The following is a 27,990-nucleotide window of genomic DNA, read 5'->3' as shown; positions in this document are numbered from 1 at the left end:
TGCAGAGGATTTGCATAACAGTGGTCCTTATGCAGCGAAAAATAAACAATAGAAAGGACTAGAACTCCGGAGCAAAGCCATACCACTGATATACTAAAAGTATAACCAGCTTATATAGACAGATGGTGGTACAGGCGCAGCTTTAGCACGTCAAACCCACTACTACCATCTGATTTACATATGTATGAGTTATCAAATTAAAAATAAAATAGAAAAAGAAGAAAATAAAATAAATATGAAGTAGTTATTAGAGGCAGTAAAATACACATCCTCCACATGATACCCAATGTTAAATTTTAAACTGTAGAGCGAAAATATGTTAAATTTTCGCTCTACAGTTTTGCCATACTACTGGCATTTGTATTAATTTTTTATACGTAATTTCAGTAATATATTGGGTATCATGTAGAGGATGTGTATTTTACTGCCTTTAATGACTATTTCATTTTATTTTATTTTATTCTTTATCTATTTTATTTTTAATTTCATTACTCATATATTTATTTATTTATATATATATGAGTAATATGGAAAGAAAGAAAGAAAGTTAATAAATTATAAGTTAATAATATTTATTTGATTGGTTATTTATTTCATGCACATTTGTTCAGTTTTTCCTGTTGAATGGTTATTTATTTCACCTACTTTATTAAATAAATACATATAATAATTTCACTACTAATTGTAAAAAAAAATATAGCAAAAAAAAACAAACAAATACAATTTTTAAGTAATAAAGCATCAATTTAGTGGGTTCAAATGATGGTGCCAACTTAGTCACTAGTCTTGATCCTTAATTCTAGATCTCTAGAACTAGACAGAAATGAAACTGCTGATTAACCTTGAAGTTAAGGGAAGAATAGTCTCATTTTTCCCCGAACCTTTTATTCAGCAAGAGAAAGTATACAAGCCTACTCCTAAACGAGTTGGCTTGTATACTTTCCTTCAAGTTGAAAGGAATATTACAGTACTATTGATTTTATATTTAGTACATAGAAGTGGGGGGAGAGAAGTACAGGCAGTTCCTGCTTTATGAGTTCTTGGGTTTAAGAGTTCTTTTTTTTTCAAGTATCAGGTCTCAAAAAAAAATATGAAAGTATGAACATTAACTGCAGTAAATAAATGCTAAAAATTCATAAATACGACATTTCAAACCACGTAAATACGTTACTACTGTGTGTGTTTGTTCAGGCAGACAGAGCATCTCACTAATTTACATAACATAAGGCAGTTACCATGCTGATGTTACAAAGGGTAGTTGTGTTGCTCTTTATTTTTGCTGTCTTGTAGAGCACTAGAAAATTTTCTACAGATTTAAAAAATGCTTATGCATGCTATTGTGAAATTTATAAAGAAAATAGAAGACTGTCTTGGAAACAAATGACTCTTGAAGCACTTTCAAAGAAGAAGACTTCTTGTGCTTCCGACAAATGAGTCTCGACCCAACAACGAATGATGAACCATCAATATGAGTGTGGATTTAGTCGATGATGAAGAATAAACATTCTTTAACACTTCTATGACATAAATAATTTCTTTATTATTATAATTTGCTTTTTTAAAGGCTATGTTTTAATTTCTGTGGATAAATAAATCATTGCTTAAGCACAAACTATTATTTTGTTGACCTTTATTTAACATTACTGTGGTCAATTTTTATTGCCTAGAACGTAACCCCTGTTTTTAACATTACGTCTATGGGAAAAAAAATTCACACTTTACAAGCACACGCTAGGAACGAATTAACTCGTAAAGTTGGGAACTGCCTGTTTATAACTGTCAGAGCCAGCTTAAAAGGTTGCTCCAAATTTATGAACTTTTGCTTTATATAAGCTGCTTTTCAGGACTGCATTGAGTTCATAATTAGAAGACCTGTATGTTCTTGTTTTATACTCCGGCATGACTACCAAGTCAGTGGAGTTTACAGTAAATCAACCAATACAAACGTTAATTGTATTTAGCAGTCACGGTTTGAACCCTGGCCCACTCAAAGAGCATGTGCAATTGCACTCGCTTGCCTGACTACTCAGCTATATCATGGTGACCTAAGAATACAGACCATTGTAAGAATACAAAATGAGATTATCACAGTTTAAAGCTGGAAATGATAATCAGCTGGAGGGCCACACATGCTTTGCCTTAATGCCTGAATTACATTTTAAGTAGATTATGTGAAGAGTAGCACAAAATTAAGATGAGAATATCAGTTGACCTAAAATTGCTAATTAAAATTAAAATCATTAGATTATAAATTTCCATTCATCTATATGAAAATAAGGCTGTGACTTCATCAGGAACTAATAAAGCCCGATATCCAGTCAGAATGAAAGATTTGTGCATATTCATTTCTGTTATTTGTAACTCACTGTAACTAAATGATTGACCAAATATCTATATCTGTAATTGAATTTCCTGTCAAATTAGAATGGTAAAATATCACTGTTGGTTGAATTAGTAAGTTACTAGTTTACAGCAGCCTGGAATAGGAAAACTATTCCAGTGGGTATTATTATACTCACTAGACTAGTTTATATTATTAATACATACTGAGCTTCTAAATTCACAAAAAAAATTCAGCTACAGAGGGAGATATTCGGTTTTAATCATTTAGTAACATTGGGAACAAATAACAAATGGATATCCACGAGCCTTTCATTTTCATTGGATATCAGGCTGTATTAGTTGCTGATGAAGTTAGCATTTTGTTTGTAGTTCAGAATTAGCTAGATTGTTCAGGGGAATTTACAATTGATCATTTTGATAAGAAAACAATCATTACTGTATTTAACAGTTACATGATCTTGAACTGAAACAGTGGTGCTACTGTACCTCCATACTGACCAGTTGGCTACATCAAGCCTGATATTATGGCACAATCTCTGTAAATGATAAATGTGAATTTATATTTATATTAATTTTAAGATTTAAAATTTTTATATTACTTGTAATTATATTAATTAATATTCTTTTTTAAATTTTATCTATGTCTTAAATTTATTGTATTTTTTGCATAATCTAGTTTATTTTGTTTTAATTTTTTAATGTAAGATTGTTTTTTAATGTAACTTTTATAATGATCTTAATTGACAACATACAAGTGTGCATCTGTAATTATATAACTTACATTCTATTATAATAACTAAATATATATACGTACTGTGTGGGTTTTTCTGTGTTTGTGTGTACATAATATTTTATTTTTAACCTTCAGGAAGTTCTTTAGAAAGCCCCAGAAATATGTCTCCTAGCCAACACTTTGCATGTGTATCACTGAAAAGGTAATGTTAGCCTTAAGTTTCTTTATACACTTAAAATGTGTAGTTGTATTTTTAATGCTAGACTCAATTAATTAATTAATTAAATGAAATTAAAATTAAGTGATTTTAATTTCATTTCAACAGAAACATTTCAAATTAAAAAAATTAATAATAAAATAAATAAAAATTCAATTAAAGAAACTGCTTTGTAAGCTACAAGTAACTTTCATGACAATCTGAATAATGAATCAGTAGTGATAAAATTTATTAGAGATCCATGACTTGTATAAATGAACAGTGAAACAGAGTCAAAATCACCTCTGTCATTACTTGCTTATTGTTTCACAATTTAGACGTATTATGTGGTTAATAATGTCTAGCAAATATGGTTACAGTTTAGGGATATATATATTTAGTGTTGTCTGTATAATAGCAGATGCAATGTTGGGTATTACTTTTATTTAACTAGTTAATGTAAAATAAATGCCCTCCGACAGGTAATCAAGTTCTGTGGGAGAGCAAGTAATTTGACTGCTTAAATACTATAAGTTCTCTGATTACCATCACAGAATGCAGTTATAATGCTTTGATGTTTAGGAAAGTTTTGACACAATCTGACACTGTGGAATACATCCAAGGTCTCCATAATCTTGGTATTAGAGATTGCCCACCAGCGTTCATAACTTCCTGACTAATAATACTCTTTGAAGAAGTCAATGCCCAGATGTTACCTATAATGCTATTTTTAGAATTTATATCCATGAGGATGGAGTCCTCTAGGGCTTAGTTGTGAATTTCATTCTGTTTGCCATTTGACTCAATTTAACTATTAGGATTAGCAAAGTGATGCAACGAAGCAAGATTATGTATTAGTGGGGTCAGGATTAAAATACATTTTTTCTGGAGCGACTAACTGGAACTTATTTATTGATTTGAAATTAATGTTTATCTCTAACTTTTGATTTTAAATTAGAAGTTTAGTATTTATTTGTAATTCCCTGATTAATTTGATGTATTTGTTCTTTAATTGGCCCTTGTAATTGCTTAAAAACCACAGTCTACTTCTGCCGGCATTTTGTTGTATCAATTAGAACTTTCGAATTTTGCCGACATTGTTTTAGTGTTGATATAGGAGATACTTGGAGGTTTATACGTAGATTTGTAGCAGTGTAATTAGTATTAGAAGAGGCTTATAAAATAAATTTTATAGCACTGCATACATGTTTTAATAACCTAATTTTATCACATAGTCCGCAATGTATGGCATTATTATTATTTCTAGAGCCTTTAGTATTAGTGATTTGGTATGGATTCATTATCGCAAATAGGTCACTTGAGAGTTTGAATAATGTAAGCTGGCAATAGATAAATTTATTGTCTATTATAACTACGATTTTACACACACAACATTATAGCATAATACATGTAACTAAAACTTGGTAGGAGATACGATATACAAGTTAATTCACTACCAGTGCAACAAACTTGCAGGAGGTGTAGGGAGCACAAAGACGAATCGGAATCACATAGCATTGCAGGGTCCGAAATGCCTTCGTCATGCGGTAGAGGACGTTGAACAGGAGGTCACGTGAACAGTGATCCCGCTGGAAGTCAGCATTTGCGAACCGGTTCCCGGGGCAGTAGGATGGACGAGTATTCAAACGTTGAACTGGCTGACATGCACCTCGTGTATGGAGTTGCGGACTGTAACGGGAGCACCACTCTGCGCTTGTACCAGGAATGTTTCCCAGCACTGGCGTGCTCCTTATCATAATTTTCGCACGTGTGCACAGGAGGTTACGTGAGACTGGTTGTTTCACGAGAGGTACCATGAATCGAGAACGAACGACAAGGATGCCAGACAATGAGGAGAATGTCCTACGTCTTGCAGAAGGCAATCCGAGTATGAGTACTCGAGCGATAGGCCAACGATTGGGTATTTCCAATCCATTGTCTGGAGGATACTATCCACAAACCAAATGAGTTCATACCATCTGCAACGTGTCCAATCATTGAAGCTTGCGGATTATCCACTCCGGAGGACTTTTGCTACTTGGTTTCTCAACAGAAACAGTTCGCAAATGCTGATTTCCAGCTGGATCGCTGTTCATGTGACCTCCCGTTCAATGCCCTCTACCGCATGATGAAGGCGTTTCTGACCCTGCAATGCTATGTGATTCCGATTCGTCTTTGTGCCCCCTACATCTCCTGCAAGTTTTTCGCACTGGTAGTGAATCACCCTGTATATATATACCATAAACTTGACATTCCAATATATATATATTCAATAACATAAACTTCATTACATAACCAGTGCATAGTATTATTACTGCATAACAAACAAGCCTTCTAAGTACACAGTCAAAGTGAGTGGTCCTTTAGGCACCTCATATCAAAACTCGGTGATTGTCTATTCTCCAATGGAGCCTTTATCTCATGGCTATTCCCAACCTCGTGCTGTTTGGCATTACAAGAATGCAAAATGGGATTACCTGCGAGATTTTTTTCTTATTTTTGTTGATTGGAGTACTGATTCAAAACTTCTGATGTCAAAGTTTGCTCAGATCGTGTCAGTGAAATTATTTTTGTAAGAATGGAATCCTTTATCCCACACTCCACTTTAAAATCTCGTCCTTTATCTAAACCTTGTTTTCCAATAAATGCGTTAAGGTTGTTCAAGAGAAGAGCGTTGCATATCCTAATTGGCTTGTTTTCAATTCTTCAGATTCATTTTCTGCCTACACCAAAGCTCGCAACAATTGTAAAGCAGTTATTAATCAGTCCAAACAAGATGTTGAACAGGCAAAGAGAGTAGAAAACTTGCTTCTTGCCCTAATGGTAGCACAGCATTCTGGTCTCTTGCCTAAGCTATTGGCCACAATTTTTACCCATCTCTGCTCCCACCTCTGTCAAAACCAAATGGACACCTCCCACCATTCCCATCACGCTTCATGCAATGCCTCCTGTGGTCTTCCACCAAAAGGATGTCAGAAGAATTCTGAGAAATCTTGATGCTAAGAAAGCTCCAGGCCCTGATGGTATTTCTCCACATTCTCAAAACCCGTGCTACTGAATATACTCCTATTCTTTGCCACGTTTTTTCACTTTCTTATTCCAAAGGTGTTTTTCCTTCTGCTTGTAAATTTGGTCATATCTGCCCACTTCCTAAAAAGGGTGGCAAATCCCCATTGCAATTACTTATATTCTTTCTAAAATAATGGAGAAATCAATTAATTGCCAACTCTTAAACTACCTAGAAACCTTCGGTCTGATCAACGATTGCCAGTATGGATTCCATCAGTGTCAATCCACTGGTGATATTCTGGCTCATGTTACCCATTTATGGACAAATTCAATGAAAAAGTTCAGTGAAACACAAGCAGTTGCTCTTGACATCTCAAAGGCTTTTGACCATGTTTGGCATAAAGATCTAAACAAGCTTCCATCTTACGGCTAGCCAATTGATTTGTGTAATTGGTTATCCAGTTTTCTCTCTGATCGCTTGCTAAGGGTGATGGTGGATGGCTGTCTGTCTTCTAACTTCTCCACTAATGAAGGTGTCTCCCAAGGTTCAGTTCTTTCCTCCACTCTTGTCCTCTTGTATATTGATGACCTTCTTCCATTGACTGGAAATCCTATCCATAATTTTGCTGATGATAGCACATTGCATTCCACTTTCCAGGTTGAAAAACCTTGCTTAGCTCAATCAACTTCAACTTCTCGAATAGCCGCTACCAATTCCTCAAAAGCCCATCTCCAGTAGGGCAAAGATAACTTAGTTGATTTCAATCCTTCTATAACTCAGTCCTGTCTTATATCTTGCAAAAAGGATTCAGGCAAGATGATATATCTCTTTTGGGGATTATCCTGACTTCTAATCTCTCTCTCTTGGCACAAGCACATTACAAATATTGTTTCCTCTGCATCTAAAAAACTTGGTGTTCTGTTTTGCTCTTAGCATTACTTTTATTGCAAACAGCTGTTCAGTTCACTCTGTACAAATCGCAAATCTGCCCTACCATGGAATATTGTTCAACATCTGGGGTGGTGCCCCCAAAACCTCTCTCAGGCTTCTTGATTCCATTCAGAAGAGGACAGTTAGGTTAATTAATGACTCATCTCTAACAGAGTCTCTCCACTCACTTTCTCATAGACGTACTGTTTCTGCTGCATGCCTCTTCTACAGATACTTCCATGGGCACTGTTCTTCTGAATTGGCTTCTATAATTCCCACTCTCTTTTTTCAAATCAGTCCGAACATGTGCTGCCACCAGCCAAAATCTATTTACTGTCCAACTTCAAACTCACAGAAACAACTTTTCATTTTCTTTGTTTATTCATTCAATTGCCGTTTTCTGGAACAACCTTCCTTCATACGTATTTCCTGAAAATTGCTGTCTACAGAAGTTCAAGTCTAATGTCAACAAATACAGTATCCGTGGGGGACACGTTCCAAGACCTACCGCAGATGGCTGAAACTGTGGATATAAGCAAACACCTGCTGATCCCATATATATTGTGATTTTCTTGTATGTACATTCGTATAATAAAGTTTAATTGATATATTAAACACACAGTAAGACGTTACCAACATAAAATACTGTAATAATGATGTACAGCAGACTATTGATTTACCAGGACTGGATTAACCAGGACACTTCAAGACTCCAAATTTAAATAAAAAAAAATAAAAAAACTCTACCAGAAATCATAAATTTCAAGTAATAATTAGAATAGGTACAGTCTGTCCTCATATAGCACGATAGTTGCGTTCCTAGAAAACCTTGTGCAATGCGAAATCATGCAATATAAACAACAGGCCCTATGGGAAAAGTAGGGTTAGGTGCCGACCACCCAAGATTGAACACACATTTGGAACCAAAACATTACCAAACAATAAATAATCGGGTGATTTTAATCGTTATAAAATGTAAGTATTTTATAACGATTAAAATACGTAATAAAAATATTATAATAAAGTATTTTTAGTATTTTTTAATACTAAAAAAGTATTTTTACGAATAAAATACGTATTTTATTTGTAAAAAAATTATTATATTAAATAAAATAGTTGTAATAAAATACTTACGTATTTTATAATACGTAAGTCGTAATAAAATAATGCTAATGCTTTTGCTTCTATCGTAAGCAAACTTGTTTTTTATTTGAATTTCTATCCTAACAGATGACAGCCGTTCCATCTCTTCCACAGATGACAGCCGTTCCATCTCTTCCAGTTCTTGTGTCTTAATCTAATGGATTTTAATTACACTGAGTTGTTCCTGCTATGAAAGTTGTTTTTATTTTCTCTGCATTCTTTGTAATTCTCGGCGTTGCCTGATTTAGGTCTATAGCACGTGCAATATCACATGGCCTTTCATTTCGCTCAAAGCGTTTCACAATTTCATATTTTTTCTCTATCGACAGAGGTGGACAGAAGCCTTACGGGGGAAACCACGGTGGGCCGGAGGCCGGTGTGATTTTGGCCATAAACCATAGTATGAGGCCACTATAAATTTTCCCGGTTAAGAATTTTTGATCCAGTCCACCTCTGTTTATCGATATTGCTTCTTTTTTTTTCTCTAAATCTGCAGTATCTTAGCCAGAACGCTTCCTTTTCACACCTTTTAAGTATTACTTATTTTTAGGGAATAAAGCACAATTATAAAACGAGGAGGCACGCTTGATACACATAAACAAAGCTGTGCGCATGTAGCAACTGAATAAACAACACCGTAAAGGCCGAGATACACTATTAACACCTCACATTTTACTAAAGCACATTTCTGGGGGGTTACTACCATAAAACAATAAAAATAATTTCCAGTTGCGTTTCTGCTAATGGAATCTGTTATAAACTGGTAGTAAACTCCATCTAATTGCATTTGCTATTATATCGATAGCTGGAATTGTGTTGGTTTTTGCGTTATTATGGTGAAATGTGTTTCCCCTTCACTGATATAAAACACATAAATACATTTTCAGAATCTTCTTCATTCCTATCGTGTTGCGTTCGGTTGGGGTGATTCCGCGTTCGACTGCCATTTCTTGTAAACACAAAGTCGAATCGTGTATAAGCGAATTCGGTTCGTGTTATGTAAGATAACGTTCCCCTATTTATAAATCGTGTATGATCGAATTCGTGTAATGTAAACACGTGTTATACGAGGACCGACTGTATAAACAAATATTTTGCAAGTCGTAAATAAGCGAGAAGAACCGGCGTTATGTCGTCATTGGGAGATGAGTGTACCTATTATTTTGCAACTCCAGCTGTCTTCACACCTGCCGCTTAAAACAAAAAAAAAAGCGACCAAATGTTTAGTTTGATTTAATGTTTTGCGTCAATTGTTGTGTTCTGTTGCATCGCAAAAAGACAAATTTTGTTTCGTTATTTATGTCATGGATGTCGGAATTTTTTTTTTTTATAGTAACTATTATTTTATTATATTTTTTTGTTTAGAAATTTCGAAAATTATGGGCTAATGGAAGAGTTGTGCTTTCAAATTAAACAAAAACTTGAAATTATTCAAAAGTTTGAAAACAAGATAGTGGGAGTGCTGCCGCTTGGGGGAGAATTGAAGGAAGTAATTGTCATCTGTGCTCAGTGTAAAGTGTGTGAAGATATTAAGCATGAACCCAGGATTGTTATGGGCCTTTATGAGAGCTTGAAGAACAGGGTGAATACCCTTGAAAGACTTCAATTGGGGGGAACCCATCAAGCTCTCAGATGCCCACATCAACTCTGGACCTTGCACTTGATTAACAGGCAACACAGCAGCAGCAATCCCTAAGGCAGAATGCACTGGTCCCACAGGAGCTAATTGTTGTCGGTGATTCTGTTAAAGAAACTGGAAATATATTGTGCAGAATGTTCAAGTGGAATAGGACCAGGGTATGTGTGTCAGGTGGAAAAGTTGATGATGATGTCATTCAGATATCATCTTTTAAGGGCACAAAAGGTGGTATTGTTTGACACTAGCACTAATGACATTAAGAATAGGAGATCTGGGACTTATTTAACAGGTACAAGTTAATGTTGACAAAAATAAATAAGTTGTGAGTTACAACTACATTTCAAAGTCTGCACTTCTGCCAAGATGCGATAGGAGGCAGTATATGATTAGGGCCTTGTGAGTCAATTCAGCCCTGGAGAGATCGTGAAAGGCTCATAGAGTAGAATTTTTCTCTGCATGTTCTGTTCTTGTTAACAGGAGTGACTGCTTGTACAGGGATGGGATACATTTAAATAGAAAGTGCAAAAGAATATCTGCTGTGCTATCGAGGCAGTGTTAAGCAGGTCGGAAAACATGGGAGGATACATATACTAAAAGCGCAGCAGTAGCTGCAGGCAGATGTGAATGTGATTCTTACACTGTTTCTGTTGGAATGAGCAGCATCCTGGAAAGCAAGGTGCCAGGGATTTCAAGGACTGCTAACATTCATCTTGGAACAAGCAAATATATGGGCTGCGTTAGGATAACTAAGAGTAAGAATAAGTGCATGTATACTTGCATGTAAACCACTGCTAGGAGCATAGTAAATAAATTTGATGAATTTGAAGTGCAGGTCTAGACATCAAACGCCGTCATTGTTGGGATATCAAAGACATGATATCCCACTCAGATATAAGGAATGCAGAATTTGAATATGTGGAGTAAAATGTGTACAGAAAGGACAGACAGAATAGAAAGGAGCTATGCTATTAGTTAGGAAACACAAAATCTAACACAGTGCATCCAGTTGACATGGGTTACCAGATCAATGTTGGTTCAGTTTGGTATGACATATAAACTGAAAAAGCTATAATGAAGGAGTGTTTTATAGGGCTGATGACAGTGATGAGTACAGTGAACAGCTGTACAGAGAAATGGAGTAGGTCAGTAAATCAGAAGGTCTTACAATGGGAGATTTTAATTTTCTACCTGGAACTTGTGTTTTGGTCACTCGTGCACTAGCAAGACTAAGGAATTTATATGACGATTGTTTTCTACAGAAGCATGTTCAAGAGGCAACCAGAGGGAGCAATACTCTTGATCTAATTATCAGCAGTGATTATTCATTCATTCATTAAGAACCTGCAGATAAAGGAACCACTAGGTGGTAATGATCATGGTGTATTATTGATTTGGGATTTACTTAGAGATGCAACTATTATCAAGGGTAAAGGGAGGGGTTTTTGCTTTCATAAAGGTGACTAAAGTAGTTCCAATTTTTAAATTCTATGCAGTGGGACCAACTGATGTTGTTATTGTCAGCAAATTCTAATTGGGAAACTTTCAAGGAATTAATCATAGAAGCTACAAGGCGTTTCATGCCAACTAAGAAATACTCTTCAAGGTATAGGCCTAAATAGATGTCAGATGAACTGATGAAACTCATGACTGAAAAGAAAAATGCATGTGATGCACGTGAAACAGATGCCTATGGTAGATATAAGCTAATTGTAAGTTAAAAGCTCTGTAATCAAGTCATAAAGGAGGTTAGGCAAGCGAAGGCAGATTATGAGAAACCTTTGGCAAATGATGCAAAGAAAAACAGAAAATGCTTCTTTAATTATGTAAACTCTAGAAGGAAGGGGCTGAATCGGATTGGTCCACTTGACATTGATGGCTCAAGTGTTGATGATTCTGCTCAAGTAGCTGATAAACTGAATAAGTATTTTGCATCTGCCTTCATACATGAGGAATTCTGTAGGGTAGTGGAGACAGAAAGTATATCAAATTCCAGCAGAGAGCTAAATGATTTTGTAATAATTGAGACGAAAGTGGAGAGAACTTGTTGCAGTTAAATATAAGAAGGGGTGGATGGGATTTATTCACTTAAAAATTCCATAAATCCCATCGACTGTAGAAGTGCAAGTGTTTCTCCAATTCATAGAGGGGGATCAAAGGGAAACACAAGTAATCACAGGCCTGTTAGTGTAACTTCTGTTTCAGGAAAAATAATGGAGTAACTGGTTAAAGAAATAATCCAGGATCATATAGACAAGATTGCAGTTATATTTCGGACACAGCATGCATTTGTTAAGTGTAACTCTTGTCTGTCCAATTTGATTGGATACTATGATGTGGTCATAAAGGAAGTGGATGCAAAAAATAATTTTGATATCATATACTTGGATTTCTGGAAAGCTTTTGATTCTCTTGCATGTAAAAGACTGCTGTTAAAATTGGAGCAGTATGGCATTAAGGACAATTTGCTGCTGTGGTTATAGGGATGATTGAATAATCGAAGACAGAGAATGTGTGATCAGTGGACACTACTCTTTGGGGACTAATGTTATTAGTGGTGTCCTTGAGGGTTTGATGTTGGCCTATTGCTGTTTTGTATATTTATCAATGATATTGATGAAGGTAGACCAGGCCTAATGTCCAAGTTTCCAGATGATACACAGGTTGGCAGGGTTGTTAATGACAGTATGCTACTGCATCATGATCTAAAAGTTTGGCAGATGGGCTGAGAAATGGCAGCTGTAGTTTAACATTGACAAATGCAAAGTACTGCATATGGGTTGCAGTATCCCCCGTACCAAGTCTGTGGTACTACAATCAGGGTAGTAAAGTGTGAAAAAGACCTGAAGTGATTGTGCAATCAGGCACGAAGTTCTCTGAGTAATGCAGACAGGCTTCCAGGAAAAGTCATGGGGTTTTGTCAGTGATATACAGGAACGTTGCTTGCACGAATAAGGAGGTGATTATACCTTTCTATAAAACATCGGTCAGGTCACACCTTGAGTACTGCATACAGGTCTGGAAACCTTGTTTTAGGAAGGATGTAGAGCTACTGGAATGAATACAGAAAAGGGCAACAAGACTGGTGAGGGGGGGACCAAGAAAAGCTTAAGTTCAGCGAAGTGCATTGTCTGAAGACCAGCAACTTCGAGGTGATCTGAGGTGTTTAAGGCGTTGAATGGTTTGAGCAAGCTCAATGCTGGTGGAATTCTTCCTCTTGCTCTGATTACGCACTTGAGTGGGCATAAATTCAAACTGAGGAAAGATAGTTGCAGAATAGAATTGTGGAAATTTGCTTTTAGTCAGTGAGTGGTTGATTGCCGAACCAAACTTCCATCTGTTGTTGTGGAAGTGGATAGCATAAATAAATTCAAGGAAGAACTAGACAAACTATTGAAGGGAATGAATAGGTGAATCGGATATTTTTTTATTTTTTTATTTTTTTTTTGGCTGATGCTGTATAAACTTGCTTTCTTGCATCATAATTGAGTGCTAATGCTAATAACTAGTACAGTAAAATTTTGTTAAACAAACTCGGTTTACACAAAGTACTCGTTTATATGAAGCACATACCATTCCCCTGTGAAAGGATAGGCTTTTCTATGTAAATATATTTGTTTATTACAAAATTTGGTTAATATGTATTACAAAGTTCTTTTTAACCCTGTGAGAAATAAATATTGTCATTTTATATGTTTAATACAAATCTTGGCAGAGCGATCTGATTATTGCCCCCGGCCACCCGGCTCTCTACTTCCAGAAGGATGGCACTGACTTGTTAGAAATTAGTTTTGTGTAAACAAAAGCAGTTTATGGTAGCTACAACATCAAGAGCATTCTGAAAAACATCTTTCTGAAGGATGAGTTGTTAAATTAGCAAAAGAATAAAAAGTTTTTCTAAGTTGTTTACCTGCACTCCCTTGCTCTCCGTGGGAATAAGGCCAGTTGCAATTGTTACCCCAGTTCAGAGTCTTTTACTATCGTACATAATAATCTATTTTTTGTGCCATTTTATCTGAGCCGATGTCTTTTTTGGAACTTGTGTCTTTAAATTAATTTAAAAAAAAATTTTTTTTTTAATGAAAACCCCAAACACGAGAGGTATTAGAACCTATAGTACTTAGTACTGTGCTTGGGTTGGAGGTTGAGAAGGCAAAAGAAGATATTTTTTGACATTAGACTTGAAATTCTTTAGGCTGTAATTCTCAGGAAATACATATGAAGGAAGGTTGTTCCAGAAAACGGCAGTGGAATGAATAAACGAGGAAGATGAAAAGTTGGTTCTGTGAGTTTGAAGTTGGACAGTAAATTGATTTTGGCTGGTGGCGGCACGTGTTCGGACTGCTTTGAAAGAGAGAGAGCTGGAATTATAGAAGCCAGTTCAGAAGAACAGTGCCCATGGAAATATCTGTAGAAAAGGCATGCAGCAGAAACAGTACGTCTATGAGACAGAGAGTGGAGAGACTCTGTTAGAGAGGAGTCATTAATTAACCTAACTGCTCTATTCTGAATGGAATCTAGGAGCCTGAGAGAGGTTTTGGGGGCACAACCCCAGATGTGGGAACAATATTCCATAGTAGGGCGGATTTCGATTTGTACAGAGTGAACAGCTGTTTGGAAGAAAAGTAACACCGACAGAGAAAAGAAAACTAAGTTTTTTAGATGCAGAGGAAGGAATATTTGTAATGTGCTTGTGCCAAGAGAGATTAGATGTCAGGGCAATCCCCAAAAGAGATATATCATTTTGTCTAGAAATCGGAGTGTCACGAAAGATAAGCATAGGAGCAGAAGAATCCTTTTTGCGAGATATATGACGAGACTGAGTTTTAGAAGGATTGAAATCAACTAAGTTGTCTTTGCCCTACTGGAGAATTACCTGGAGATCGGAATTTAAGGAATTGGTAGAGGATAATCGAGAAGTTGAAGCTGATTGAGCAGGGCAAGGTTTTTCAAAATGGAAAGTGGAAAGTAATGTGCTATCATCGGCAAAACTATGGATAGGATTTCTAGTCAATAGAAGAACGTCGTTAATATATAAGAGGAAAAGTGTGGGGGAAAGAACTGAACCCTTGGGGACACCTGCATTAGTGGAGAAGTTAGAAGACAGAGAGCCATCTGCATTCATGTTCAGTGAGCGATCAGAGAGTAAACTGGATAGCCAATTACAAAAATCAGTTGGCAAATCATAAGATTGAAGCTTGTTTAGAAGACCTTTATGCTGAACACAATCAAAAGCTTTGAGATGTCAAGAGCAACTGCTTGTTTCACCAAACATTTCCATTGAATTTGTCCATAAAAGGGTAACATAAGCCAGAATATCACCAGTGGATCGACACTGACGGAATCCATACTGGTGATCGTTAATCAGATGGAAGGTTTCTAGGTAGTTTGAGAGTTGGCGGTTAATTAATTTCTCCATTACTTTAGAAAGAGTAGGAGTAATTGCAGTGGAACGATAATTGAATGAGAGGGACTTGTCTCCCTTTTTAGGAACTGCCTGGATATGAGCAAATTTCCAAGCAGAAGGAAAAACACCTTTGGAATAAGAATGTGAAAAAAGGCAGCAAAGAACAAGAGTAAGTTCTGGAGCACAGGTTTTGAGAACAAGTGGAGAAATACCATCAGGACCTGGAGCTTTCTTAGCATCGAGATTCGTCAGAATCCTTCTGATGTACATTTTACATAAGACCACAGGAAGCATTGAATGGATCGTGTTGGGAATGGTGTTACGTATTTAACAAGATCATTAATACAGGAGTTGGAAGAAAAATGGGATGCTAGCAGGTCAGCTTTATCCTTGGCTGAAGTGACAACAGAACCATCTGGTTTTGACAGAGGTGGGAGCAGAGATGGGCAAAAGTTGTAGCCAATAGCTTGGGCAAGAGACCAGAATGCTCAGCTACCATTAGAGCAAGAAACAAGTTTTTTGCTCTTAGCCTGTTCAAAATCTAGTTTGGACTGATTAATGACTGATTTACAGTTGTTGTGAGTTTTGGTGTAGGCAGAAAATGAAACTGAAGAATTGGAAACAAGCCAGTTACGATATGTGATCACAGGAATTTTCATTCCTGTGATCACATATCGTAACAGGCTTGTCCCCCCCCTCCCCCGCATACACACTACTTGGACTCCCTCCAGCACTATCTGGCAGAGTAGAAGTAGCAAGATTATATACTAGCTGATCCGGAAGCCTCCTGAAGATTTACCAATAGGTGCGGTCCATTGTACTAACTAGCGGCTGGTCTGCGAACACCATTTTAGAGCTATACCCTCTTAACTGTAAAGAAAATTGGATCTTACTATGATGTTCACATAACCTCAAAAGTCATCAGTCATAGTGCAGGATGGAAGAGATTGGGAAGAGTTGATCAGAACTTAGCTCTGGAGACTAAACATGGGTTCCACTACTTGAAGCCTCCAAATTTGTTTATATTAAATCTTATTTAGCAGTGTTATGGCGACAAAATGTAGACAGACAGAATTAAGCCTGGAAATGAAACTAAAAATTATACAAGAGGCTGTGATAGGAATAAAAAAAGCAAAACGGACATTGGAAAGGAATACTTAAAGAAGTGCGTGACACTGGAACAGTGGTGAAAAACAGGAAACAAATTCGTGGTGCAAAACACAGGAGCTTGAAACAAAACTTTTTGAGTGGTGCCAACAAATGCATGAATCTAATTTGCCAATATTAGGTCTGATTTTGCAAGAAAAGGCAAATTATCTAGCTCAGCAAAATTGGATTAGCGACTTCAAATGCAGCAGTGGCTGGCTCCAAAGATTTAAAGACAAGAATAACTTGGTTTCATGAAATGTTTGCGGTGAGTCTGGATTAGTGGACAAAGAAAGGGCTACAGGCTAGTTCTGTTCTGTACGGTTCATCCTTGAAAAATATGAGCAAAGGATATTTTTAATCTTGACAAGCCAGGTTTATTTTATAATTTGCTGCCAAACAAAACATTTTCTGTTTGAGGAGAGTCTTGTCATTGTGGAAAATTAAGTAAAAGACTCCTCACTGTTCTGTTATGCTGCAATTCAGATGGCAGTACAAAAGTGTGCCCACTTGTAATTGGTAAGTTTTCCAAGGCAAGATGTTCTAAAGCAGTTAATCAACTTCCCTGTGATTATGAGGCCAATAGAAGTGCTGGCTTCCGGTCAAAACTTTTCAGTCTTGGTTATCAAAATTGGACAGAAGAATGGCTTCAGAAAAAATGGAACATCTTGATGATTGTAGACCGTTGTACAGCACATTCTGCCGAAACACTTATGTTGACAAATATACGACTGTTGTTTTTATCCCCCAATACCACCAGTTTAATGCAACCACTGGATCAAGGTATTATATATAACCTCAAGAGAGCATATAGAGCCCGCCTGATAAGGTACTTGATCTGCAACATCGAAGGAGGGAACAATTTGCAGCCAAATTGGAATGTCTTGGATACTATCCACAATCTTGTTATTGCTTGGGAAAGTATTACGTCAATTGTAATAATTAACTGATTCAGAAAGAGTGGCTTTGGAGAGAACATCATCGAAAAATATGGTCCAGCAGACGAATGTGATAGCAACAGTGAGGAATGGAGGAATTTGAAGGAGCGTATGGATTTTGTTGGCAATGGCAACACCACAAAAGCTGCTGGGTACCAAACAAAATGATGATGTTTTTGTTATCAGCGACAGCGAAGAAGCACGCCCACTGCCATCTAAAAAAGATGCCCAAAATGCATTGAACATAATAATGTGTTGGCCTGCAGTACAATAAAGTTGATAAAGAAACAACTTTTGCATTTGATAACATCTGTACTGTAGTTAAAAATGTATATAGGACAAAAACTGTGCAAACAACATTGGATTCTTTCTTTAAATTAGATTAATTTATTAAAAAGTTAATGGTTTGTATGTCTCCTTTTATATTAAGTATTATAATTCTTTTTACTGTGATACCAAAATATTCTATACATATACTGTACAATATTTTCAGTTCCATTAATATATTCCTTTTCTCTTAATTTATCTTACAAATAATTAAAATCTGAAAAATATGTTATTCTTATTACTGTATTGTTAGACAAGGCTTTTGTTTTTATTTTATTAATTTATTTTTGACATTATTATTATTCTTAGATATACGGTATGTACCAAAGGGGGGGGAAAGGTAATATTGACACTTTTGGGGGACCTTATTACTACAAACCTCGTTATTACAAGACATAAAAATTTCGATCACTTGAACTTTGTATTAACAAGATTCTACTGTATCACCTCCTGCTAATTTCCATTTTAGTGTATTTGTTCAATCCCTCCTTCAATAGAAATAAATACTTAACTTTACAAGAGTAGCAATTCATTTGAACAGTCTACTGCAACTAAAGGAAAATTTACAGACATTAGTACTGAACTAAATTTATGGCAAATGCCTATGCTATGACTGCTATATAACATTCTTGTACTTTGAAGGCTGGATTTTCTGTGTAGCATTGAGCAAACTAATTTTGTCAGTTATTGCAACTGTCTCGCCTTGTGGAGGCATTCCACCTCAAGTTCCTTCAGCATTGCACTACTCCAGTGGAGAGGTGCATTGCTGTTTTATTTAAAATGTTTTCCACCACTAAGACTTCTTTCAATCCTATTTGGAATTACTTCCCTTCACTGGTTTGTCAAAGGTCTTCCTTTGCGTTACGCAAAGCTGGTAGGTAATGTGAAGTCCTTTGAATAAAACAGCAATAAAATTAAAACATTATTGATAAAACAGCAGTATATGTTCCATTGGAGTAGGGCCTTTTATTTAGAGTAGTACAACACTATGGAAACTTCATTGTAGAGTTCCTTCAAATGTAAGCATTAGCATTAGTAGAGGCATATGATTGAAGAAAGCAAGCTTATTCAGCATCAGCCAAAAAAAAAAAAAAAAAAAAACACACCACTCCCATTTCACCCCTCCGTTCGTTCGAAATACCTGTCCAGTTGAGCTTTAAATTTGTTTAGGCTATCAACTTCAACAACAAGTGATGGAAGTCGGTTCCACCAACCAACTGCCCGCTGGCCAAAGGCAAATTTCCGCACATCTATCCGACATCCGTCCTTCCTCAATTTGAATTTATGCCCTCTCAGGTGATTATTCTGAGCAAGAGGAAGAATCCCATCGGCATTGAGCATGCTCAAGCCATTCAAAGCCTTATACACCTCTATCAGATCACCTCGCCGATGCCTAGTCTCCAGACTCTGTAATTTGCAGATAGTTGCAGCAAGCAGGTTTCCACATATGAAATCCAGCTTTTGTCTACAGGTGCATTAGTAGGGCATATGATGCAAGAAAGTAAGCTTATAGAGCATCAACAAAAAAAAAAAAACCTATCCTTCCCATTTCACCCATCCATTCACTCCAAATGTTTGTCTAGTTCTGCCTTCAACTTATTTAAGTTACCTCCACTATACCAGGTGAAAGTTTGTTCCAACCACCCACTGGCTACATTTGAATTTATGCCCCCTCAGTTGGTTAGTCTGAGCAAGAGGAAGAATCCCATTAGCATTGAGCTTGCTTGATCCCTTCAAGGCCTTATACACTTCAATTAGATCACCTCACAGGTGCCTAGTCTCCGGATGCTGAAATTTTCAGAACTTAAGTCTTTCTTGGTAAAAACCAACTCTTTGATCTGCTTACCAATCTCGTTGCCCTTCTCTGTACTCGATCCAACAACTCTACATCTTTCCTAAAATGAGGATTCCAGACCTGTGTACAGTACTAAAGGTGTTGCCTGACCACTGCCTTATACAAGGGGACAATCATCCCTCCCTTATCCCTGCTAGCAAAATTCCTGTATATCACTGACAAGACACCATGTGCTACTCTTGAATCCTTTTTGCAATGCTCAGAAAACTTCATATGTGACTGCACAATTACCTCTCCGGTCCTTTTCATTCTCCACTACCCTGAGTGTAGCACCACCCAGTTGATATGTTACTCCGGTGTTACTGCTACCCATATGCAGTACTTTACATTTGTCAATGTTAAACTTCAGTTAGCACCTTTCAGCCCGCCTGCTCAACTTTTCCTGCAATAGCGATAAGTGTAACAAGTTGTAACTAACAAAGTCACTAGCTAAATTTTAAAAAATTCACCAGCAAATGCCACTAAGTCTATTTGTAAAATGTTAACACACATTAATATGTTAACTAATCAAAAAATACAATAGAATATGCCAAAAAAATCCTGCTGATTAAACCCTTCAAAATACTTATTTATTACAATTTAAACCTTACTTTTCTTCTGAGCTACTGGATACCATACAATATTTCTGCCAAAAACACTGCCACGATAGCGACCGGAGTAGCAAGTTGTAACTTACAAAATCACTAGTTGAATTTAAAAAATAAGCTAATGAATGCCACTAAATCTATTTGTAAAACATAAATTAATATGCTGACTAATGAAAAATACGATAAAATTTTAATGAAAACTTATCGGCTTGTAGCAGCAGCTACAGAAGTCTACATCTTCACCAAAGGACACCTGGCTGCCATCCCATTCAAACAGTCTTAATTTATGCTGTCTTGTGTATGTCACATGACTAAGTATAACGATGCCCTTGATGTTTAACTTACTTAATCTTGATCGTATGTATAGCTTAGCTTAATTTTCAGCACTCACCTCATATGAGGTAAGTGCTGAAAATTAAGCTAAGCTATACATACGATCTAGTTATTACATTACAGCACATAAGGACTCCTTAAAAATCAAGAGCTTACTTAATCTTTTAAAACCTGGAATACTTCGCTCCACCTCAATCTCCTAGCTGTCTAGTTTACAAATACTCCAACATACAGAACTTGAAGAACTTGAGAATTTATGCCTTAACCAGTCTTGTTAACCAATCTCTCCATTAAGTCCATATCTTTTTTAAAATGGGGTCTTAAAGCAATGTATGCAGTATTGATGATTTGGTTTAACCATTGCCAATTATATAAGGGAAAGATCACCTCTTCGTATCAATTGACAAATATTCCTATATACCATTAATACAATCCTATGAGCTGTTCTAGCAGCAATGAGTGAAAGAAAATTGGATTTTTTTCTATGAACAATAGCCCAAACAACCTTACATGGAATGGCATTATGTAGGATTTACCTTCCACATGAAATTTTGAGTTGATGGCATCAGAAGTTCGGACATATGGTGAATTCATTGATTACCTTCAAAGGGTTAAATCTCCATTGCCTTCATTATGGGTGAATATTATTTTTCCATGCTACTAATATTTCTTAAGCAATTACCAAGAGTCCCTTTGAAGAGTCCAGTGACTATAGCAATTAGCATAGGAACTCTTCACAGATTCTCTTCACTTCCTCTATGACAATGCTCCAATTCTTAGGATTAGCATTGGAATTATTTCCACACCCATCTGATTCTTCAGATGTGTTCCACTTTGAATTACTATTTGTTTTAACACTGAAAGGTATATTAGAAAGGGTGACACCTTGAGACAAATAATGATCTTATTGATATGTTTAAGAGCCTAGCAGACCAAGGAAGTGGGTTCTACACAAAGGTGGTGGCAGTGGGGCCAGTCTTGAAAAGGTGAAGTAAGTTGCAGGTATTGTGTAGCAGGTTGAGAAAAAGTTGATTCACTTTCAAATTGCTTCATTCTTTCTGTGGTAGGCTGGAAACTTAAATGTTACTGAGTACAATGATCTTGATCATGGATGAATTAATTAACTAAGTAAATAGAGTTAAAAAAAAAAAAAAAAAAAGTAGAAGAATAAAATATATATAAAAAAAGAAGTATATAATCTGGCATGCAAATGATGTCATACTAATGGCAGGAAATGATACTGATTTGCAAAAATGCTACATGATTAGAAATAAAGAAAAAAGCAAAAGTGTATAATATGGAAATATCTATATGGAAAAAAAAAAAAAAAAAAAAAAAGCTTGTAATAGCTAAAGAACCACTCAGATCCAAATTAGAAGGGAAGTGATGAAAACAGTAATGACATTTCCTACCTAGGAATACAGTGGAATAATTCAAGAAATAGAAAAGAAACATTAAAAAGTAGTAGAATCATGGAGGGGGGCAGTTAAATAATAATTTGGAATAATCCAAATTAATTGGGATGCTGAAGTAGCTAAAATACAGTCCATTCCGGTTATTTGGGACACATCGGGGACTATTGCATTTTGGCCCGATTAAGCGGCCGCCCCAATTATCCGAAGTTTCATGTAAATAGTTAAAAATACAATGTATCCCCCACCCTTTACAATTGATTCACTGGACAATCAAATCACGTTATGATGAACTCACTATAGTAAAGTACCGTTCACTATACGACGTGTAGTAAGTGCCCGGTCATTGTGATGACGTTTGTGAATTGAATTTTAATTCTATTAAACAGCGATTCTAATTAGTGAAAATAGGAGGAATATTATTCACAGGCCAAAGATATATTAAGCACAAATTTACCCTTTATTACCTTACCAATTAAAAAATTAAATGATACGTGAAAATCAGAAGAATATATGTGATAATTGGAATACTTAATACGTACTGTAATATGTACGTACGAACCAGTTGACATTTCTGTTCACTGATACTTGTGGGTGTGATATTCAATAAGCAATCAATAACAAAGAACACGGCACACACAAATTGCAAGCCGACCGGGCTAGCCGAGTGGGTAAAGTACCTGCCCGGCAACCCAAAGGTCGCGGGTTCGATTCCCGCCTCGGGCTTGGATCAAAGTACTGCAAAAACCTTGGGAGGTGCAATATGGCCACAGAAGCCGATGCGGCAACAACTACCAAATCAAAAAAAAAAAAAAAAAAAAACACAAATTGCAAGTAACACAATACACGCAAGTGAGAACAGAGTAACGAGTTACAAAGCTTTAAAAATAGGAATGAAAAGAAGATCTGAAAATTAATTTTTTTATATGATTGACGATTTCATGGAAGTGTAAACACATTTCACCATAATAACCCACAGAATTCCAGCTGTCGCTATTATCGCAAATTCAGTAAGATCGAGTTTACTGTCTGTTTATGATAGATTTCACTAACAGAAAAGCCCAATAAACAGGTGAATGCTAATTGTTTTTATTGTTTTATGGTTGTGACCTCCAGAATTTCGACCAAACCACATGGTACCGTTGGAGACAATTGTAGGGTAATCTCCAGTGCTGCGGTCTCCAGCCCCAATTAAGTGGCATGCTGTCCCAATTAAGCAAAGTAAACCCTGACTGTTTTCTCGATTAGTTTCTGTTTTTTAAGATTTGCCCCAAATAAACGGCTGCCCCGATTAACCAGTGGCCCAAATAACCAGAATCCACTGTATATAAAAACTATACTAAGACTTATAAAAACATGTGCTGCTGAGACAAGGGATACAACAGCAAAAATAAAACAAACAGATGAAACCATAGAAATGAAAATACTAAGGAAAATAACTAGCATTAGTAGAGGCATGTGATGTAAGAAAGAAAGCTTATATGATGTAAGAAAGAAAGCCCATCCATTAACTCCTAAAGTTTGTCTAGTTCAACCTTCAATTTATTTAAGCTGTCGATGTCAACAACAACAGATGGAAGTTTATTCCAGCAATCAACTACCCTCTGGCTAAAGAAAAATTTCCGAACATCTATTCTACAACTGTCCTTCCTCAGTTTGAATTTATACCCACTCAGGGTCGTAATCTGAGCAAGAAGAAGAATCCCATCAGCGTTGAGCCTGCTCAACCCATTCAAGGTTTTGTTTGCTTCGATCAGATCACCTCGCACCTGTGAGGTAATCTGATTGATGATTGACCATTCAAGGACTTATACACCTCATTCAGAGAATTTATGCTCCCTCGTGTATGTAGTCTCAGCGAGTGAAGGAATAACTTTAATATTCAGCTTACGACATCCATTCAAGGCTTTAAACAGTTCAGTCAGGTTTTCCCACATGTGCCTGGTCTCGAGATGCTGCAGTTTGCAGAACTGAAGCCTTTCTGGGTAAGCGCACCCTTTTGTTCCTTCTCCAATCTATTTTCCCATCTCTGCATACATTCCAAAAGATCTACATTCTTCCTAAAGTGAGACTTCTAGACCTGCTTGCAGTACTCAAGATCCCACCTAACCACAAAGTTATACAAACTTTGTATAACTTATACAAAGCCTTATACAAAGAACTAACAAAGTTTCTGTATATCATTGCCAAAACTTTATGAGCTGTCCTGGCAGCAATCTGCATTGCTCTCAGAAAATTTCATATCTTACGGCACAATTATCCCCAGATCTTTTTCATTCTCCACTACCCTGAGTATAGTACCACATAGTTGATATTATACTCAGGGTATAGTACCACACAGTTGATACTATACTCAGGGTATAGTACCACACAGTTTATAAGTTACTCTTAGTAAAATAATATCGTATCGAAAAAACGACTACATTACTATGGTTCAGTTAAAGGAATTGAAGTCCAGAACATACAATTTCCTGCACTTTTCGGTCAGGTAAAATTACACAAGACTGGGTTTTCTATTTGACCTATTGTTTCCTACAGGAACTCGGCATTTTCATCCTTAGCCACACATGTATATAACATTATAAAACCCTTTAGACAGGTAATACAATTTGGGATTAAGAACTACGATACATTATTTAATAAGCTTAAAGACTGTAGACTCGGCGACAATGACAATTTATTCTCACTAGATGTTACCTCATTATATACGAATGTAAACGTTGAATACACATTAGATATTATTTGGGATATGTTAAATAAAAATTCAACACTGATTAATTATACGAAGCTACCTATTAAGGAAATTTTTCACTTAATTAAACTGTTAGTTGAGGCTAACTACATCACCTTTTGAGACAAGGTGTACAAACAAATTTTTGGATTACCTATGGGTTTGAGCCTGAGTGGCTTAATGTCAGAGATCTATCTCTCAACGATTGAGCAGATACATTTGACACCTTTTCGAACCCGTATCACATACTATGGGAGGTATTTAGACGATGTTCTAGTTATTACCGATAGTAATACTATCCAAGACATTTTACATTCGTTTAATAATATTCATTCTAGACTCAAATTTACATTGGAAAAGGAAGATACGGATACAAAGTCATTAAAGGCGCCTCCGTAGCCAGGTGGGAAGGAGCAGCAATGCGCAGCACACGCTTCTTGATTAGACCGGGGTTTGAGCCCGTCACCACCAAATATGGAGGATGCGGAAAGGTCAAGGAATGACCACCGCATATCCCGGAGCAATATGGCCTTAGTTGCTAATGCTCCTAAAAACCAACAAAACAAACAAAACAACAAAGTCATTAAACTTTCTAAATTTCACACTTACCTGGGACTTGAACAAAATACAATTTAGCATCTATCGAAAACCTACAAACACCGGTATGCTTCTACATTATAATAGCTATCACCCGTTCACCTACAAAAGATCAATTATCTTTAATCAATTTCTTAATGCCTATATATATTCAACGACGGATTCTGCTTTGGACTCAGAAATACAAATATTAACTAGCAGATTCTTAAACAGGAGTTGTTCCATTACCACAATAAACCGAATTAGGGTACAAGGTAAGGATAGGATACAAAATACTACACCAATCAACAGTAATATCAAAAAATACTTTATTTCTGTCCCATATGTTGAACGGTGGCACAAACAGCTTAACAGATTCTTTAAAGATACCAAATTTAAAATTGGACCTAGGCCAATACGGAAGTTACACACTATACCGAACAATCGCTTGGTTCTTTCAGCGTTCGCATCACAAATTAATGATCTGGTATACAAGATTTCTTGCGGTGATTGCGACTCGTCTTATCAGGGTTCGACCCGATTTTCTCTTAATATTCGTGTAAATCAACATGAAGCCTCAGTTCATGCTTCTCGTTCAGCAGCGTCAGAATTAGCCTTTCATGCCATTAACGAAAAACATACTTTTTTATTTAACGAGGCCAAAATACTTAACGTTCAACGTAATTATACGTGACTATTAATTGCAGAAACCGTTGAAATTAAATTACACGAGAATTCAGTTAATGTTCGGCGGCCATATTTGATCTCCGATGCGTGGACCTTTACGCGCATGCGCGAAGACAAATAATCTCTATTTAAGTATCAGGTTTAACCCGATTCGGTAATTTTCATTCCTGTGATCACGACATACGGTTGAAAAGCATTGTCAGCTTCAGGAAGGAAAATCGTTTTGAATATTTTCGTTGGATTCTTTTAATTGTGTTAATTTGATTTTTAATTGTGTTAAATTGATTATTTAATTATTTATATTTTACTCTAATATACCGGTAAGTTATCAGTTTTTTTCGTTTTTTCCGTTTTAATTTCTGGAGGGTATCATACGGATGTGTTCTATGCACTATATTGAGGTAAACTCTTATTATTTTACTAATATTATTATCAACGTAGAACATATTGAGTAGTACAGGTCTGATTCATACTATATAAGTTACTCTAGAGTTACTCCTACCCATTTGCAGTACCTTGCATTTGTCAATGTTAAATTTCAGCTGCCATTTCTGAACCCATGAACCAATTTTCCTAGATTTTGTTGCAGTAATCCTGGGTATAACCTCCATGCACAAGTACATGGTGGGTGACCACCCAGATGTGAACCAACGTAAGCAAGGGTCGAGGTGTGGCGCCTACACCACATAGAGGAATGCCGCCCCCACTATGTTACCAGGCAGTACGAGGTGGTAGATGACTCTCATCAACCGGTGAAATACCACCACTTTGCTTATTGGAGGCTTGAAGTGGTGTTTAGTCTCTAGAGCTAAGTTCCGGTCAACCCTTCCCTATCTCTTCCCTCATGCAGTATGATTGATGACTTTTGAGGTTATGATTAACGTCGTGGTGAGATCCAATATTCCTTACATTTCGAGGGTACAGCTATAAAACGGTGTTCGCAGGCCAGCCGCTAGTTAGTACACCGGACCGAACCTATTGGTAACTCTCTAGGAGGCTTCCGGATCATCTTACTACCTCTACTCTGCCAGATAGTGACTGGAGGGAGTCCGAGTAGTGTGTATGCGGGGAGCATTGTTGAGGCCACCTTATGTCAAGGATCTGGGTATATTCTTACCACGCGTATGCCATATTCAAAAATTTCATTACTTCATACAGCATGTCCCACCCACTTTTTCTTACTATTGAATACACCATGAATTGTCAAAATAATAGAGCAAGCTTATCTGCGAAAAGTTTTAAACCTCCCAACCACTTCCTAATTCATTTCACAAATATACGTGATCTCAATTCTAATCTCAGCGATGTCCATTTCCACTTGCAGTCTGCTAAACCCTATGTACTTTTTCTGACAGAATCTCAGTTATCGGTTGATTCAACTACTGCTCATCTCAGATGCCTAAATTATTCGCTGTATGATTCCTTTCGCCTCAAAGGTGGTACTTGTGCATATGTCCATTCTGATATTCCCTGTCAGAGACTTGGCAATTTGGAATCTCCTCTCTTTGATCTTCTCTGGCTTAAAATCTCTCTTCCTCATAGTGTCAAATTCATCTGTTGTCTGTACCGTTCTCCCAACTCCACTAATCACTTGGAGCTCTTTGACTTCCTCTCTTTGCAACTTGACTTTCTCCAGTCCAACTTTCCTAACAGTGAGGTAATTTTCCTTGGTGATTTTAATGTTCACAACTCCAGCTGGCTTCCATTTTCTAGTCACACCGACCCAGTAGGTCGAGATGCTGAGGCTTTTGCAATTACTAATGACCTGGCACAGATTGTTCATTTACCTACAAGAATACCGGACAATCCTAATCATACAGCTAATACGCTTGATCTTTTTCTCACAAACAACCCTTCTAAGTACACGGTTGAAGTGAGAGGTCCATTAGGCACTTCAGATCACAACTTGGTGATTGTCTCTTCTCCAATGGAACCTTTATCTCATGGCTATTCCCAACCTCGTGTTGTTTTGCCTTTCAAGAATGCAAAATGGGATGACC

The 27,990-nt window shown here is 36.6% G+C and overlaps 1 protein-coding gene across 5 annotated transcripts in view; it reads left to right on the top strand.

Annotated features, from left to right (window-relative positions):
* The window catches only part of LOC150087015 (microtubule-associated serine/threonine-protein kinase 3-like), a 912,052-nt gene that overhangs the window by 229,045 nt on the left and 655,017 nt on the right, over nucleotides 1-27,990 (top strand). For all 5 annotated transcript variants that reach the window (XM_090372902.1, XM_090372903.1, XM_090372904.1 and 2 more), the window contains one exon: nucleotides 3,212-3,278. In XM_090372902.1, the coding sequence (XP_090229028.1) occupies nucleotides 3,212-3,278 (67 nt within the window). The remainder of the gene's footprint in view (nucleotides 1-3,211; nucleotides 3,279-27,990) is intronic.

The sequence above is a fragment of the Mastigoproctus giganteus genome, chromosome 4 (genome assembly GCF_048544385.1).
Source record: "Mastigoproctus giganteus isolate SK-2022 chromosome 4, ASM4854438v1, whole genome shotgun sequence".
NCBI classification, from domain to species: domain Eukaryota; kingdom Metazoa; phylum Arthropoda; class Arachnida; order Uropygi; family Thelyphonidae; genus Mastigoproctus; species Mastigoproctus giganteus.
This window is presented reverse-complemented; position numbering and strand designations above follow the sequence as displayed.